The following is a 16,754-nucleotide window of genomic DNA, read 5'->3' as shown; positions in this document are numbered from 1 at the left end:
TTGTCTTGTCTTGTAAAAGAATACCAGCTATGAAATAAAAGCAGAATACATAAAACAATCTTGCCAATATTGCTATCATAAAATGAAAAGCTTTGTGTTCCAGAGTTAAATTAAAATTTCAATTCTTGATTTAAAGCTAAAATGTTAATCTTAATGCTAAAAATTTAAAGTATAAGCTTATATTAAAATTCAGTTTAGTTTTAAAATGTCACTTCTATTTATGCTACGAGTAATAATATTAAAATATAATAAATGTTAAAAACTATTAATTAGACTAACCACCTTTTCTCTAGTTTTCATTGTTGTTCAAGCTTATATTAAAATTTAGTTTAGTTTCAAAATGTCATTTCTATTTATACTACGAGTAATAATATTAAAATGTAATAAATATTAAAAACTATTAATTAGACTAACCACATTTTCTCTATTTTTCATTGATGTTCAAGCTTATATTAAAATTTAGTTTAGTTTTCAAAGGTCATTTCTATTTATGCTAAGAGTAATAATATTAAAATGTAATAAATATTAAAAACTATTAATTAGGCTAATCACCTTTTCTCTAGTTTTCATTGTTGTTTTCAACTATCTTATAAATATCTCAATAAAATATAACGTCAAAAGAACATTATATAATAGAAGTTTTATAAGACAAAATGTATGAAATATAAAATGGTGAACACAAATTTTTGAAAATAATCAAAAATTTAATGTATTGAACAACAAGAACTGAATATTTTATAGGTTATAGTAGAAGTTGTATACAGGGTAAAGCTTGCATTATTTATAGGGATAAGATACAATTTAGTATTAATAAGGATTACTAAGTTTGTCACTTATGAATTATTTAAAAGTTAATTAATGGGTGTTATTTAATGTATGGGAAGTATTTAATGGGTAACGCTAATTATATGCATGCGTAGTGTCAGGCAAAGACATAGTAACTGTCTGGAAAATTACTTGTACTGGATAAATTAAATAGATTTTCTTTAAATATTAATAACTGCAGATTAATTTTGGCTTATTTTATTAAATGCTAAGCAATTGTTCACTTTTGATGAAAAGAATTAGCCGATAAACAGGGAGCTAGTGATCATTTTAACAAATGATTCCAGATATTTTTTTAAACATTATCAATACCAACACAGATAGTTTTAAGCATTTTAAAAACAGTAATACCGAAACTGTTTCGTTATTTAATAATTTTGAAGCATGAAAAATATACTTAACTTTTCAGAGATATTAAAAAAAAAAAAAGCCTGATATAACTTCAAATAAATAACAGGCTGTAAAACCAAAATAAACCACAAACCTTTTATGCCGATGAAAATGTATAATTTTGAAACAAGATTTTGAACGTTATAATCTTAATGACCGAACCACCCCGAAGAATTTAGAAACCATGTTAAAAACGTATTATAAGAGGAGTGCACAGCTCCCGAGTCAGGTATCACGTATAGTTTTGAATTTAGGTTAGACGGAGGTATTCTAGGCTGAATACCATTGAATCCAAATCCCTGTAGTTTTACTGAAAAAGAAAGGAAAAAGTAAGAGCTAAAAATTGTTATTGTCCAAGTACAGATTAAAGAGTTCAATGAATATTAAAAAGATACATGCATCACCAAGTACAAAATGTCCGATTACGTTAAGAATCTGCTATACAACTTATGATTTAAAACTCAAGATCAATAAAAAAAGGTATTAACAGTGATATGAAAAGTGCTTTAAGATAAAATAAATATTTAAGGGGGTCAAATTAAAATACATTTTGCTAAATATACTAAACTCTAAAAAGAACATTATTGTTAGCAATTTTAGAAAATGCGAGATATTCTAATTTGAAAGAAAATTTTTGAAAAAATGGGGTATCTTAAAATTGCAGCTATAACATCACACAAAATTGAAGAATAAAAGTATTATGCTCGCATGAGCAAAATTTATGAAAACTTATCACAAGTAGCACAAAAAATTATCTTTTACTATTTGATTTGAAGAATTTTTAAATTAAAATATTAAATAGCTTCTTCACAAACAATTTTTATTTTTTTATTATTTTTATTAAAAATATAAATCATAAGATAGTAAAAAGTTAATCAATGTTATGCAAATGCTTCATTCTTATTTTAGATCCAAAGTCTGAATTTATAAAAAGAGTTAAGAAAAAAAGGTTCTAAGTGCCTTTTTTTTTTAATAAAAAAGAAAAAAAAGCAAATTAGGTTTATAGTGAAAAGATCTTAAATTTTATTTAACTTGACAACCTTGATTTATTTTGCGAAGTCCTTAAATTTCCCACAACTCACTGGATGAAAATATTATGTGATAATCCTTTCATGTTTTTCAAGTGGCCGCAACAGTGGGAACGCTATGATGCAAATAGTTTAAATTAATGTTAGGGTTTCTGAATTCACCAATTGGAAGCTTGCAGGAAAAAAAAGAGAAGGCAAACTCTTTACTTTTTACTGTTATCTTCTGGCTGTAAGCGAATAAACTTTGAAAACTAATTTACTAATAAATTATTTAGAACCTTTATTCCCAAAACTCTGCATGTGTATTACTGACATATAGGTCTAGCCAATAAAATTTTATTTCATTCACAAGTCTGATTTCCCTCAAAACTTTGATTATTATTTAAAAATTATTAACTAATTAATTTAGTTTTATTATTACATACTACATTTTCTTTGCTAATGACTAAGGACCCCCCCCCCCTAAAAAAAAGAGTCCATTTTATTAAGTGCTAAGCAATTGTTCAGTTTTGATGAAAAGAATTAGCCGATAAACAGGGAGCTAGTGAACATTTTAACAAATGATTCCAGATATTTTTTTTAAACATTATCAATACCAACACAGATAGTTTTGAGCATTTTAAAAACAGTAATACCAAAACTGTTTTGTTATTTAATAATTTTGAAGCATGAAAAATATATTTTTAAACCTTTAAATAAAATATACATAATGTGCGTGAAACAAGGCAATGCTTCAGATATTAAAAATTAATAGATTATAAAAGCTGCTTGATTAAATGAGGCAATCAACTCCATTAATAAATTCAAAAATTTATACTTAACAGTTCATACAAAATTACTTTATCTCTACAAAATCACACCATGTTAATACTTTATTTTCACCAATCAAGCTTTTAAATCTCAAAAGTTATTTAGCAAATTCATAACGTTTGTCAGTCATCCTGCATGTTTCATTATGAATATGTTTTATTTGCTTTACCAGCAAAGATGGGTAGAGATGGCATTATAACATTTTCTTCTTCTTCTTTTTTTTTTTTTTTTTTTTGAAGTATTTTTATCTACAGATAAAAGGGGGGGAAAAGCTCTTCTCTTATATTTTGCTATTGGCAGGCTAATTAAATTGCTTTTTAAGACAGTTTTTGATAAGTTTATATCTGCTTTTCTTCTGAGGAATAGATATCCACTTTTTGTGATGAAACTTATTACAATTACATTGTAACAATATTTTTTTGCACGAATGTCTGAATACATTATAATGTGTGAGAAACAATTATAAAAAACAAGAAAGAAAAAAAAAATGTGTGGCTGTTGCACGACAAATATGCAAATTTGTAAGGAATTATGAAGAAAAAGAAAAAAACATGTGGCTGTTGCGTGATAAATATGCATATTTGTAAGGGATTATGAAGGGGGAAAAAACATGTGGCTATTGCGCGATAAATATGCAAATTTGTAAGGAATTATGCACAAACAAAGATGTAATAGTGTTCAACAACACTGTAAAGACAGTTTTCGGCTTTTTCACTATCTCATGCCAAAAAACAAATAAAAGGAGAGAAATCGGAGAAAAAATTGAAGGATAAAAATAAGCAAGGATAAGGAGATGATAAAACAGGAAATGGTAAATTGAAGTAACAAAATGGAAAAGTCTATTTGAATGTAATATTCCACTAAATACGACAATTTATTAAATAAATGAATACTAAGTATGAAAATAGGTAACAATAAAGGAGATGATTTTTTTAAGGGAAAAACTGAAAAAGGACCACGAAGCTAACATGAAATGCATCCAGATTTCTACTAACTCCTAGAAAAGAAACTGTTATACATAAACTTAAATGATAAAATTGCACACATAAAATATCGTTATTAATTTAAATAATATTCAAAAAATTTAGCCAAACATTAAATAATCTAGTTTTAAATTACCCTTTGTGATTGGCATTAATAAAGAAAACTTATTTATGATTTTTTATACATATTTCAATATCTATATTCACAGATATTTCATATTATTTTTAACAACCATATTTCAATGTAGAATATATTTTATTTATAATTTTAAATACATATATTTCAAGATTAATTAAAAAAAATATTTTAATTTTAAATGTATCTAGGGCTAAATATTTTGTGCATTTCTTATATTTTTTCTAGATAAAATGCCCAAATCCCAAAGGGTTCGTAATATTAAAAAATTAACTACGAAATAAGAAACGAATGGTTACTCAAGTTATTTAATTGTAATACTAGCAAAAGTTACATTTAAATTTAATCTAAATGTTTATATACTAACATATCTGAAAAAATGCATACACTAAAGTAACTATTAACCTTATATTAAGTAAAAATAAAAATCTATTACTTATACTCATAGAACAATAATAAAATTCTATACAGCCTTACAATGCAATCTTAATTAATATGTATTTTCTACTTTACATATTAATCATACAAATGTAACAAAAATGATCTTAAGATTATGTGCTACTTTTTTAAAACTAATAATAAATCATGAATATACAATTTAAAAAAAATTAAAATAAAAAACTGTACCCATAGTAGCAGAAGCAGATGAATCTTGTCTTTGCTGAGCAATCGCTATTCCAACAGGAATACATGGATTTACTACATAAAAAAGGGAATTAAAAAAGTTTGTAAAAGAAAACTATTGCATGGAAATATATGTTTTATCATATTAAACATTTTTTTGATCTAGTAGAAGTAAAAAAGGTGAAAAACATACTACATTGATTAAACAATTCTTCTGTTACAAATAAGAATATCAACAAAATTACTACTCATTAAAATATAAATTTACGAAAAATGAGAAGAAGCCATTTTTTCAGCAAACAATCTTTTAAATGTTTGCCATTTTGGAAATACTTTAAACACTGCAAATTTTATACTTTTGTGTATGCCTCAATAGTTTTTAGAATTCTAGCCAAAGCTATTATGGAATTTTTTTTCGCTCTAAGTTTTCTCTAACAAATCTGCCTAAAAAAAGTCATTGTTGCACGTGAATGAGAACTTAGATAAAAAAAGAAAGAAAAAAAAGTGATAAGGGAGGAATAAATGCCTCGTTCACGAAGATTTTGCAAAACAAAAAATAAATTTTAGATTAGCTGAGCTCTGGAGAAAATTTGGTTGTAATATAAATTATTGATTCCCGGAATTCAGCGAATTAGCAGAAGAATCACATTCCTGCTTATGTTAAAAAGACTTCTTTAATTTTACAACTGAAAAATTCACGAAAGTATATGTGGAATTAAATTTTTTTTTCGTCACAAGATTCAAATATTATTATATGCTGCCATATACTTGATTGACAAAATTGATGCAACTTTCTTTACATGGATCGGTAAGAACATAAATGCTGTTCCTGCAATCAGTAGATGTTTCTAATGTTTTGCATTAAAGGTAAATATTTTGATTTGATGTTTACAAATATAATACTCAGGGGAAAGGCATTAATATTTTTCAATAATTTTGAACAAGATCTCAAGACACAGAAAATAAGATGACCTAGGCCATTATATAAGTCCAGAGGATTCAATTAACATTCATATTATGATATACAAATTTTAAATAATATGATCAATTCCATTTTTTTTTTTTTTTTTTTTTTTTTTTGTCAATAAAACCATTTTAAATAGAACTGTTTAGAATCAACTGTTTTTTCTATTGTATTAAAACTATTGATTAAATTTTTCTGAATTTAGAATTAAATTTTTCTGAATTTAGAATAAATTTTTTTCAACTTAGCTCAAAATCTCAGTGGTGCTACACTAAAGCACTGTGTGATTTCTGCTAATTTCTTTTATTTCCTTATTGTTGTTGTTGTTTTCGATTTATCTTTTATAAGTAATGAACTAAATTTTCAAAATAATTAACATAAAATGAATGAAATAACAAACACTTAACAGCAGAGAGGAATGATGTTAAGATTAAGTTTCTAAAACAAGGTAACATGAATACCTGTAGCAGGGAAAACTATTGATGTTGAAGACACTGATGAGGATGCTGACAGAGTATGAGATGTCTGAACATCCTTTCCAAAGCCAACAGTTTTTGACAACTTGGGAGCAAGTGTAGCTAATGTTGCTCTACCACCATGACCCAGCTTATCAACATCACTTAATTTTCCCCTTTTGCTCGTTAGTCGCTCAGCTTTTAAAGATCTATGAATGCTTGCATTTGCTGTAACATGAGATATAGTACTTTTCAATGGTACCGGAGGAGTTGCATTTCTGTTAACAATTGGAAAAGAGCTTTTCGAAGATCTATGCAAAATGTGCACTTCGGTTGCCTGTTCAGATGGTTGATTAACAACTGATATGGAAGAGAAATTGCTAATAGAACTTACAGCTGGAGTACCTTTCACTTTATTAATTGCCATAGGATTTGGATTAGGGTGGCATACACCAATTATGCCACTGGTTGTGATTGCACTTTCAGTAGAAGCTTTAAGAGGAGAATGGCTTAAATCCTGACTCAGTGATACAGAGGCATCACCAGGTTCAGGTTTCACAGGTTTTTTGCATACAGTTAAATTGATTGCTTGATCATCATGAGTATTACTGTTGTTCTGCCAATTAAAAGGCATTACAGTAGCTTTAGACCAACTAGCAGACTTTTGAGAAAATTCACAATCTAACCGTGTACTCAGTACCTCAGTTTTCATAATGGGTGTGCTTTCTTTCATTGGATTGGCTTTGCCATTATTTTCAGATGTCAAATAGTTAGTTCTATTAGATTTGCATGGACTTTTCATCGAGCAATTCAGTTCTGAGGCAACAGTCAAAGGAGAGGTATGACAAGAAGAATTTGGCAATACTTTGTTTAGTTTATTGTCAATAAACTTTTGTGGGCTCGGATCTATCAACTTCTCTCCAAGTAATGGTTTAGTTGGACATATATTTAGAGTGGTTTCTTTTACATTACAGACAGGGGATATTCTATTAACAGTTTTATCAGACAGATCATTATTCATCACAGAATTTGGCAATGGTTGTGATTGCACAGTTGTAGTAATTTCCGATTGAGATGGAAATCCCTCTAATTTGACATCTGGTGTACTTGAACAAACTTCTGCAGTTTTATTAACAATAGTCTCACCATATGCAGGTTTTGTATTTGAATTGTCCTGGATAGGGATCAAGCGATTCGTATCCAAATGTAAAGGTTTGCAAAGATTTTGTTTTGGTGCTGTTGGAATTACAGCGGCTGCTACATATTTTACAGGTGTAACAGGATTTGGTGCAGTTTTCATTATAGATTCTGAGATATCTTTTGAATGGGATGACTGGTCAGATGTTTTCAAGTTGGAATTAGCATTTATCACAGACGATGAAGAATCTGTACAACAGAAATCAAATATAGTTTTAAAATTGATGCATAGTCTGAAGTATTCACAAACTATTTTAAAACAAACATTTTCAAACTAATACATTCACTAAATATAATTTAATGGTTATTTGGCAATAGTTGGTTTTTAAATTAAATAACTAAGTATAATAAAAGACATTTCTCATTTTGCTGTTTTGTAATTCCAATATCTACATAACTTGGTAGTAAGGTTGGCAGTGCAATTCACTTGATTTAAATCATAATTCATTACGGATTTTTGCATTAAAAAAATCCCTGCGTCAGGTCAAAAAACAAACAAAAAATCGTTATGTAGGATAATTTTTGAATTTATTCTTTAAGATTGTGATTTTTTAAAGTCTGATCTCAAAGACATTGAGGATTTTATTCAGAGATATAATGAGAGAGTATTGTATATAAACTGCTGTTTGTAGAAAATGCAACACCATGAAAGAATCATCAGAATCAAATGAAATTTAATGCAGAAACGACTTGTACTGATACAAATAAATGATGAAATTTTCAAAACAAAAGAAACAAATTAAGCGTCCGAAATCAGTATTTGGTGCAGCCACCACGCGCTGCAATAAGTGCTGCTATACGACGTGGCATGGAGTCAAACAGATGTTGAATATCTGCTTGAGGAAGAGAATTCCATATCGCTTGTATGCGCAACCAAAGTTCGTCTTTGGAAACTGCAGGACGCGGATCACGAGTGAGACGCCGACCAACCATATCCCACACGTGCTCAATAGGCGACATATCCGGCGAATAAGCAGGCCAAGGAAGAAGTTGCATGCGTTGTGCTGAACAGAAGTCTCTAACAGTCCGCGCAACATGTGGGCGTGCATTATCCTGCTGAAAGATAGCTCCAGGGATGCCTTGAAGGAAAGGAACGACTTCGGGCTGTAGCACTTCACGGACGTATCTGTTGCTATTGAGATTACCCTCAATTCGTATCAAATTGGATCGTCCATGATACGAAATCGCACCCCAGACCATAACTCCGGGTGTTCGACCACTATGTCGTTCAATAATACACTCAGGAAGGCAGCGTTGACCGGCATAACGTCTAACACGAACACGGCCATCATGGGTCCACAAATTGAAGCGTGATTCATCTGAAAAGACAACTTGGTGCCAATCAGCTCGCCAGTCTCTGTGCTCAAGAGCCCACTGCCGACGCAGCCGTCGATGATCCGCCGTGAGGGGAATCCTGTATAATGGCACCCTTGCACGCAATCCACGGCGCAGCAGACGACGACGAATTGACGAAGCCGACAATTGTACACCTGTAGCAGTAGACCAATGTGCTGCCAGCTGCCTGGAGGAAGCTGTGCGATCATTCACCGCCATGCGGAGCAGGTGTCGATCATCGCGCTCTGACGTCACCTTCTGTCGTCCAGTGCCTGTTTTTCGAGTTGTTCGGTGCTCGTCGGTCCACTGCTTCCAAACTCGCATCACTGTGGAACTGTTCCGCTGCATACGAGCTGCTATTGCGCGATAGGAAAATCCTCCTTCTCGAAGGCCGATTATCCTCCCTCGCTCAAACTCCGTAAGTTGCTTGAATTTCTTATTCTTCCGTCGTGGAGGCATACTCAGGTCTCACTAAACGTTTGCCACTAACAAATAATCATAGACTATTTTCAACGTCCCGCTACAGCACTTTATTTATACGCTTTCAGCATCAATTCAGAGGGCGCTGCGCGCGCCACGCACGCGCGATGGCTCTGAAACTTTATTAATTTGCATAATATCCTATAATTGACATTTGCTGCGAATTTCATTTGATTCTGATGATTCCTTCATGGTGTTGCATTTTCTACAAACAGCAGTTTAAATATTATTTGATATTCAAAATAAATAAAAAATAATAATAAAACAAAATAATGACTAAATGTGGATTAAAGTGATGTGAAACTTTTATAACCCTCCATTTGCTGTATTTAAAACAATTTACTAATTAATAAACCTATTTCCACTATAAAAATTTAGTCCTTTATTTTACGTGTAATATTGAATTTATTCAGTGGATTTAACTTAACTTAAAAGTTGCATTTTAAAATTTTATGTATTATTAGTATGTGTTATGTATTTAAAATTTTATGTATTATGTATTGCAATTTATTTTATGTATGTGTGTGTGTTTATTCCATTGTTAATTGAAAAAATTTGAAGTGTGACGTAAATGAAGTATTACTACTTCTTGAAGAATTAAAATGAAGTATAATTTTAAAATTTTCCTTTTATAAAAACGTTTAAATATTTTTAAAAATGAAAATTTTGTTTGAAATTTGTTGATTTAGAGATAATAAATAAATTATTGAAATAGTTTCTTAAAATTTCAAAAATTAAAGAAACAAATTTGAAATATTTTGAGGAATGCTTTTTTCTCTGGTTAAATTGCCCCCCGCCTCACCTCCTCCTACAGATAAAATGTTTGCAGGCTAGACGAAATAAAATAAATTCATAAGTGCAAAAAAAAAAAAATTATAAGTACTTTCTTAATTTGTATTTCTTTTTTTTGGTTTATTTTTACTAATAACATGTATAAAAGTATGAATTGTTTGGAAAAAAATTTCATAATGGTTTGATCGTAGACAGAGGAAAGGAAATTGTATAAGATTTTGAATTAAAAGTTCTTAGTGAAATAATTTTAGGGAAATTTTTAATAATTTTCTCAAAAAATGTCTCCATTATTATTATTTTTTCACTTCTAAAATGCTTCATTTAATTTTTTTAGAACGGATGCAAATATTTTTATGCCCTTTTATTTCTTTATTTTAATTCCTAATGACTTTTTCCTCCACCCAACTACTTAAAAATAAACAGAATTATTTTTCAACTATAACATTTCTATTTCAATAAAGTAAAAAACAAAAGTACATATGTTTAAGATGAAGAAGTTAGAGCAAAATAAGTAGTTTAATAAAATGAAAAAATATTCATAAAAAGGAAGACCTGAGGAGGAATTCTAAAAAGGAAAACTGGGGAGTTTTATTGAGCCAAAATTCCGACATCATCAGTAGAGAGGGGAAAACTACTGCATTTAAGAAAGCATAGTTGATTGAGCAATTTTAAATATTAATTACAAAATAACTTGTAAACCAGCAGAACTGAAATTTGGTCCATCTTCATAAAATGGCATGAAGTTTAATTAAAAATAAAAAACACAGGTTCCTCATTGGTATTTTTCTTTTCAAATTCATAAGCTTGAGTATTGAGCTTTATTTTTCCCTAATCAGTTAGTAATAATGTGATAGTAATTAAGTTAAGTGATACTTAAGTTATAATATTGTTTTTAAATAATATTATTAATATATTTTATTCGAGCTTTGATTGGTATCAGAAAAAAATAATAAGAGTCTGATTTAAATGTAAAGAAAATCTTTTTTTTATTTAAAATAAATCACAATTATTATGAAGCAGTCGTTAATGCCATAGGTATAGGATATTGATTCTTTATGACAAAAATGAGACAATTTTTTTATAACACGAAATGATTTGATCATTGATGCAATTAGTAGGAAAATTTAGTTGAATTTTGAGTATTGTGACATAAGATTCAGAATTAGATATATTCTAGGTAAGATAAACAAAAAGGATGTAAGACAAATCAGCAGCAGCAAAAATAAATAAAATAAAATATTGGATCTCCTTGGGTATATGAGACCCGTTTTTGTATAAATAAGGTGAATATTATGAGGGGCTATTAGTGAGTGAGAGGGAGGGTAAACAGTAAAAAAAAAAAATTGGGATCTAGGAATTTAATACAGTGAAAAGGAAGCTGTGATAGTTTTGGATCTCCCATCTTAAATTGTATTGATTAAACCACAAAATTAATTGATAAACTATAAATTAAATCTGTAGTAATTACGAAATAATTCAAATAATAAACATCCTTCGTTCCTACATTAAAAAATTATATGCCATTCAAATTCTTTTTATTGGAACGTTATGTATAGGAAACAAATCTAAAATTTTCGAACATAAGATTCTGAGGGTTCAGGCTAAAATAAGACAATGATCTAAAATAAAAATAAAAAGTAAACATTTAAAAACAAAATAACTTACTCAATGAATTTTGAATATTTTGATGATATTCATGTGGTACACACATATTTTTTGCACTGATAGTATTGACAGGAGTGAAAGCAATATCACTTTTTGTTGATGTTACCTTTGCCACAGGAATTGATTGGGCAAATGTGTTTGAAGTAGTTACTGGCTCTGAAGACACAACATTAGAGATGTTCTCACTGGAATTTAATTTAACAGCATTATTGATGCTACCAGCACACTGACAACATCGATTTTCAGGACTCAATGAAGGAGAAGTTGATGAAGTAACTGGCTCTGGTGGAAAAGGCGAGACAGCTTTCTTTGCACTTCGGCAAGGTGAAGCCATCTCAGATTTGGGAGAGTCTATAGGTGGGGATAACAGGTCATGTTTCAATGTCGGTGAGTGACTCACTTCTATTTTACAAGGCTGTACTTTGTTATATAGTTGGTGACTATGGTTTTTTCCATCATGTTTGGAAGAGTTCCTGCTGTTGTCATGAGGTTTTTTAGTATCACGGGGAATGCAAGAAGGTGAGATTTTACAACAATCATCTGAAGCTTTCTCACAACAATTTTTAGAGTCATGTTTTGATTTCAACCGGTCTTGGCGAGATGAGGGAATGTCATGTTTCATCAAACAATCGATGTGGTTTTTTAGGAGTCTGGCATCGTCTGTATCAGGCTGAATATCTTCAAGCTCCTTGCTGCCCAAAGTCATGTGACCCATGAAACCTGGGTGTCGTTCTAAAGAAGGAATAAGATGAGGAAAGGGTGAAGGTGAGGTCACATGACTATTCGGGGTCAAAGGGGAACTTAAACCAATTCCATGAGAAAAGAAACTGTGTTCTGTAGAAGAAAAATAAAGACTTCTTTCATTTAAGGCCAATAATTTGTAAATAACTCCAAGAAATAAAATAAATAAACGTAAAAATATTAGCAAGAAATAGAAGAATTCAGATTGTAAGGATAAGCCTCACAATTTTTTTTTATTTATAAATTTAAAGCTTTTTTACAATATTCTTTTTCCTACAATTCAATAACAGATTAAATAATTATTTGTTTTTATATATTTAGATTAAAAATAATTAAAGGAAATATTTGCCATATTACAGAAATAATTTAAAACCAAAATATAATTAAAACAGGTTTATTAATTTTGAAAATATTTTATAAACTAATTCTAATGATTAAAATAATAAGGAAGGGGACAGCTGCTTTTAAATTTATAGTCGCTATTAAAACACGTTGCACATTTAAATTATTCATATTTGTGATTACTTTAAAGAATTGCAAATAAATTAAGTAGCTAATTTATTACATATAAAAGACGAGAATTAGACAAACTACATAGATTGAGTGCACAATTTTTTAATTAGCTTATTAATGAAAGATGATTTTAAGGTAAATTCAGATTTGCTTATTTTTTTTTTCTACTGTATCCTACCTGAATGTATTAACACTTATTTAAATTTTTCTTTTTAAGGACAGTAAAAACAAATATATTAAAGCTGCATTATTTTTTAGAATCATAAGACAAAATCTCTTACGAATATATATATATATATATATATACACACGCGCGTTTAGATTTGTTTTGATAGAAAAAAAAACTTTTTTTTTACAACACAGAACATATTATGATTTAAAACTTTTAAAATTTTTTAATGATTTCAGCATGATCACTAAGCTAATGAACTTATAAAATCACTGTAGCACTATTAATTTAGTTTTGAGACTATATTATTAATTATATTATTAATTTGATTATGTTTAAGTTCCGGTTATTCATCACTGAAGCAATACTGAATTCTTAAATTTCTTATTTAATCTTGGTGGTGAAACCAAAAATAAAATAAATAAAATTAAATTGAAGATTAGTTGCAATTCAACAGCTTCCCCTGTGACCATATACAAATTTCAATCAGAACAAACAAATATGTAGAGTAATAAAATGCAATAATTAAATGAGAGTACACAACTATACCTTTATGATCAATAACAGGTGATAAATGTGTTGTTGAACCCATGCGAGAGACTAGTCCTTGAGTTAGGAATGCTCCAGCATCCGGAGACTGAGATCCAAACAAGGGGAATAAACTGGTGTTCATGTTATAACGACCATATGCTGAAATAACAATAATAACAGCACATTTTAAAATATTAAGCAAATTGTTTTAAACAAAAATTAAAAAATTATATTTTTGAAGGTAGTTTTTACAAAAAAAAATCATTTTTACAGAACTCCACAAAAAAAAAAAATCATTTGGAAATGTTTCATTACATTTTCAGTCCAAAGGTGGCCTCATACTGAATGCGACGGCGACGAGAAACACGATTTCGCTTCCTTGTTGCAGTGTGTCTGTTGCAAGTGATTGCAAATACCTTCACACTGCATGTGACAACAAACTTGTTTCCTGGCCAATGTATGCACATAAGAGCATACACACTATTCTTCTGTACCTAGTTTTCGTTTCATAGCTCATTTTATTGTATTTATCTGTTTTTAAATATTTATATTAGTATTTTTTTATAATATTATTATTTGATTCGATTACACAATCCTTTGTAAATTGCTGAAATAAGCTTTGCGTCATATTTTTACAAAATATTGTATCAATAATTTATGAAAAATTTATTATTTATTTTATTCTATAAATTTCTCTATTCAGTTATAATACTTAATTATTAATTTTTTTTAGAAAGAAAATGCATTTTTTTACATATATTTTTTTCGGACATTACATGCATTTTTATTTTATTAAAATAATTTAATGAATGGAATATTAAATAATACAAATAAAAAAAGTTACTTTACATTTTGTATAGAAGTGGAAGTGATAAAAAGAATTTTATTTCCATACACGAATACCTCCATATAGTTTTTCTTCTTACATTTGAAAGTTGATAGGAATTTATGTGATAAATATTTCACACTACAGAAATTTCTGAGTACTACTGCACAACCTTCACTTTGAATTTTAAAATGAGTACCTTCTATTATTTTGTGATCCTTTAATCCATGACCATGAAATAATACTTTATGAGCGGCATAGGAATGTGTGGATGGTTTTCTTTTTTCATTTATGCCTTACTTTTGTCAAAAATTGCATAAAATTTATTTGTTTCTGTTCTTAAATCTGATCCATTAACTTAATATACGAAAAATTCCAAAAAGATTCCTCATCTTCCTTGCTTTTTTGAACTCCTGAAAGTTCCACAGTGTAGGTAAGTCATAATATTAATTTGTTGCTATAAAAAATATTTCAGAAGCAAAAAGGAATTTTTTTTACTCAATTCAATAAATAACCAGTTTTATTCGAACAGGATTTTTGCATACTTCTATAGAATAACAAATTTACACAAAAAAAAAAAAAATATTTTTTACATAAATTTTTTTTATCACTTTAAAAATTACTATTTTGTAATTTAACCCACTGGTGGTTTAGCGAATGGGCAAAATTGAAAGATTGTTTTGCCCAAATTCACTATTTCTCTATCCAATAATTTTGCTATGCAGAGGAAACTGCAAGTTAAAATTAGACTCTTTACGTGCAGAACCGTTAGTGAGTTAAGTTTGTGATCTGATATTATGGCGTTTTTTTTAAAAATAAATTAGTGTGATTTTAATTGTAATTTAAAAATTTACAAGCATAATCATTTCGAATTTACCTAAATGCAGAAAATTAATTTCATTTATTGTTATAATAATACGATAAATATTTCATGACATTAGAAAAATCTATTATAAGTTCCATATAGATATGAATAGATTTTAAAAAATTTTATTATTATTTTTTGTTCTAAAAAATTTAACGCCTCATAAGTAGTACATTGAATTGACACACACTAGAGCTTAAATAGTATGAAAATAATTGTTTATTCTCCAAAAACCTTTTTCTGAGGATTGAAGGTTTTCCAAAGGTATTTTTAAATACCTTGAGAATTCTAGGTTTTCCTGTTTCTTGAAAGAGTGTCTGCAACCAGTCCAGGCACAGTGCTTTTTGCAATAAAATAATACAAAAGAAGAAAAAAGCTTACTGTCAGGAGGAGGTGTTGGAGGCCAAAACCTCATATTATTCAGCTGAGATGTGCTTGGAGTTCGAAATGGACTCGTTGGAGGCGCAGCCAAACTGCCCGTGAACATGCCACCCAAAAATGGAAAGGGAGAACCTATAAACATACGAAATATATAAACATTTATTTGAACCGATATTCATATTTAATAAAACAGTATGATCCAAAATTATTTGCTTCATTTAATTTAATAAAGTAAATTGTAAAAAATGTCCTCAAAGTTCTCAATTTTTTCCAGCTATGAAACCATAAATGATTAATCATTTTTTAATAGAACATCGTGATTTCATAAATTTATAAATAAATTAAAATACTTCATAATTGAAATTTTATTAGGCATTTCAAAAATATTTAATGAATGAATAAAAATGAAATTTTTTCATCTTATCGTTTTATTAATACTATTATGTTAGACAAATAAATTTAAAGTCTGTAAATTCTAGTCTTTTAATTTCATTTTAGTGTCTAATGCAAATACTAACGCAATTTTTCATTAAAAAAAAAATTTTTAATTTTGATTTTTCTATCTTCACACAAGCATTTGAATTAAATAATTTCATAACATAGACGAAAATATTAAATAAAACAATTCGGATATATATTTAATGACAAGTTTCAAAAATCCCAACTGGTAAAAGTCAACTCTAGGAACCCTTGTGACCTTTCCACCGAACCTTAAGGTTCCGCTGCTCTAGACAAATAAAATAAGTAGTCACAAGGATTTTAAGTTAGATCTGATTAATCTCTCTTCCAAAAAGGGTATACTTATGCCTCACACTAAAAAAGGTCTGCTTCGCACTTCCATGAATAAACAAACTAAAATTATAAATTTTCAATTAAGTTATTAAATGTCAAAGCTCACTTCAAGAAAGTTATTTGTGAAGTAAGCGTATTTTAACACAATAGTAACTTATATCGTTAAGAGATGGCGCTAGTAGCTCATAAGATGCAACATTATACTCCAGAATAATCGCAAAGCATTTTTAACTGTCTCGTCGGATCAAATAA

The 16,754-nt window shown here is 28.9% G+C and overlaps 1 protein-coding gene across 10 annotated transcripts in view; it reads right to left on the bottom strand.

Annotated features, from left to right (window-relative positions):
• Positions 1-16,754, bottom strand: part of LOC107444455 (uncharacterized) — a 219,828-nt gene that overhangs the window by 31,103 nt on the left and 171,971 nt on the right. For 4 of the 10 annotated variants that reach the window (XM_087159803.1, XM_087159802.1, XM_087159800.1 and 1 more), the window contains 5 exons: positions 15,711-15,842; positions 13,657-13,797; positions 11,685-12,416; positions 6,222-7,601; positions 4,800-4,871 (listed from right to left, as the gene is read on the bottom strand). In XM_087159803.1, the coding sequence (XP_087015929.1) occupies positions 4,800-4,871; positions 6,222-7,601; positions 11,685-12,416; positions 13,657-13,797; positions 15,711-15,842 (2,457 nt within the window). Of the gene's footprint in view, positions 1-4,799; positions 4,872-6,221; positions 7,602-11,684; positions 12,519-13,656; positions 13,798-15,710; positions 15,843-16,522; positions 16,632-16,754 lie in introns of those variants that run through there. The other 6 variants (XM_087159799.1, XM_043039086.3, XM_016058592.4 and 3 more) reach the window with 3 other exon arrangements.

This window comes from Parasteatoda tepidariorum, chromosome 3, assembly GCF_982258835.1.
Source record: "Parasteatoda tepidariorum strain Cologne lab strain chromosome 3, Ptep-v5.0, whole genome shotgun sequence".
In the NCBI taxonomy this organism is placed as follows: Eukaryota; Metazoa; Arthropoda; class Arachnida; order Araneae; family Theridiidae; genus Parasteatoda; species Parasteatoda tepidariorum.
The sequence above is the reverse complement of the archived record's forward strand: the minus strand, read 5'-3'. Positions and strand labels throughout refer to the sequence as shown.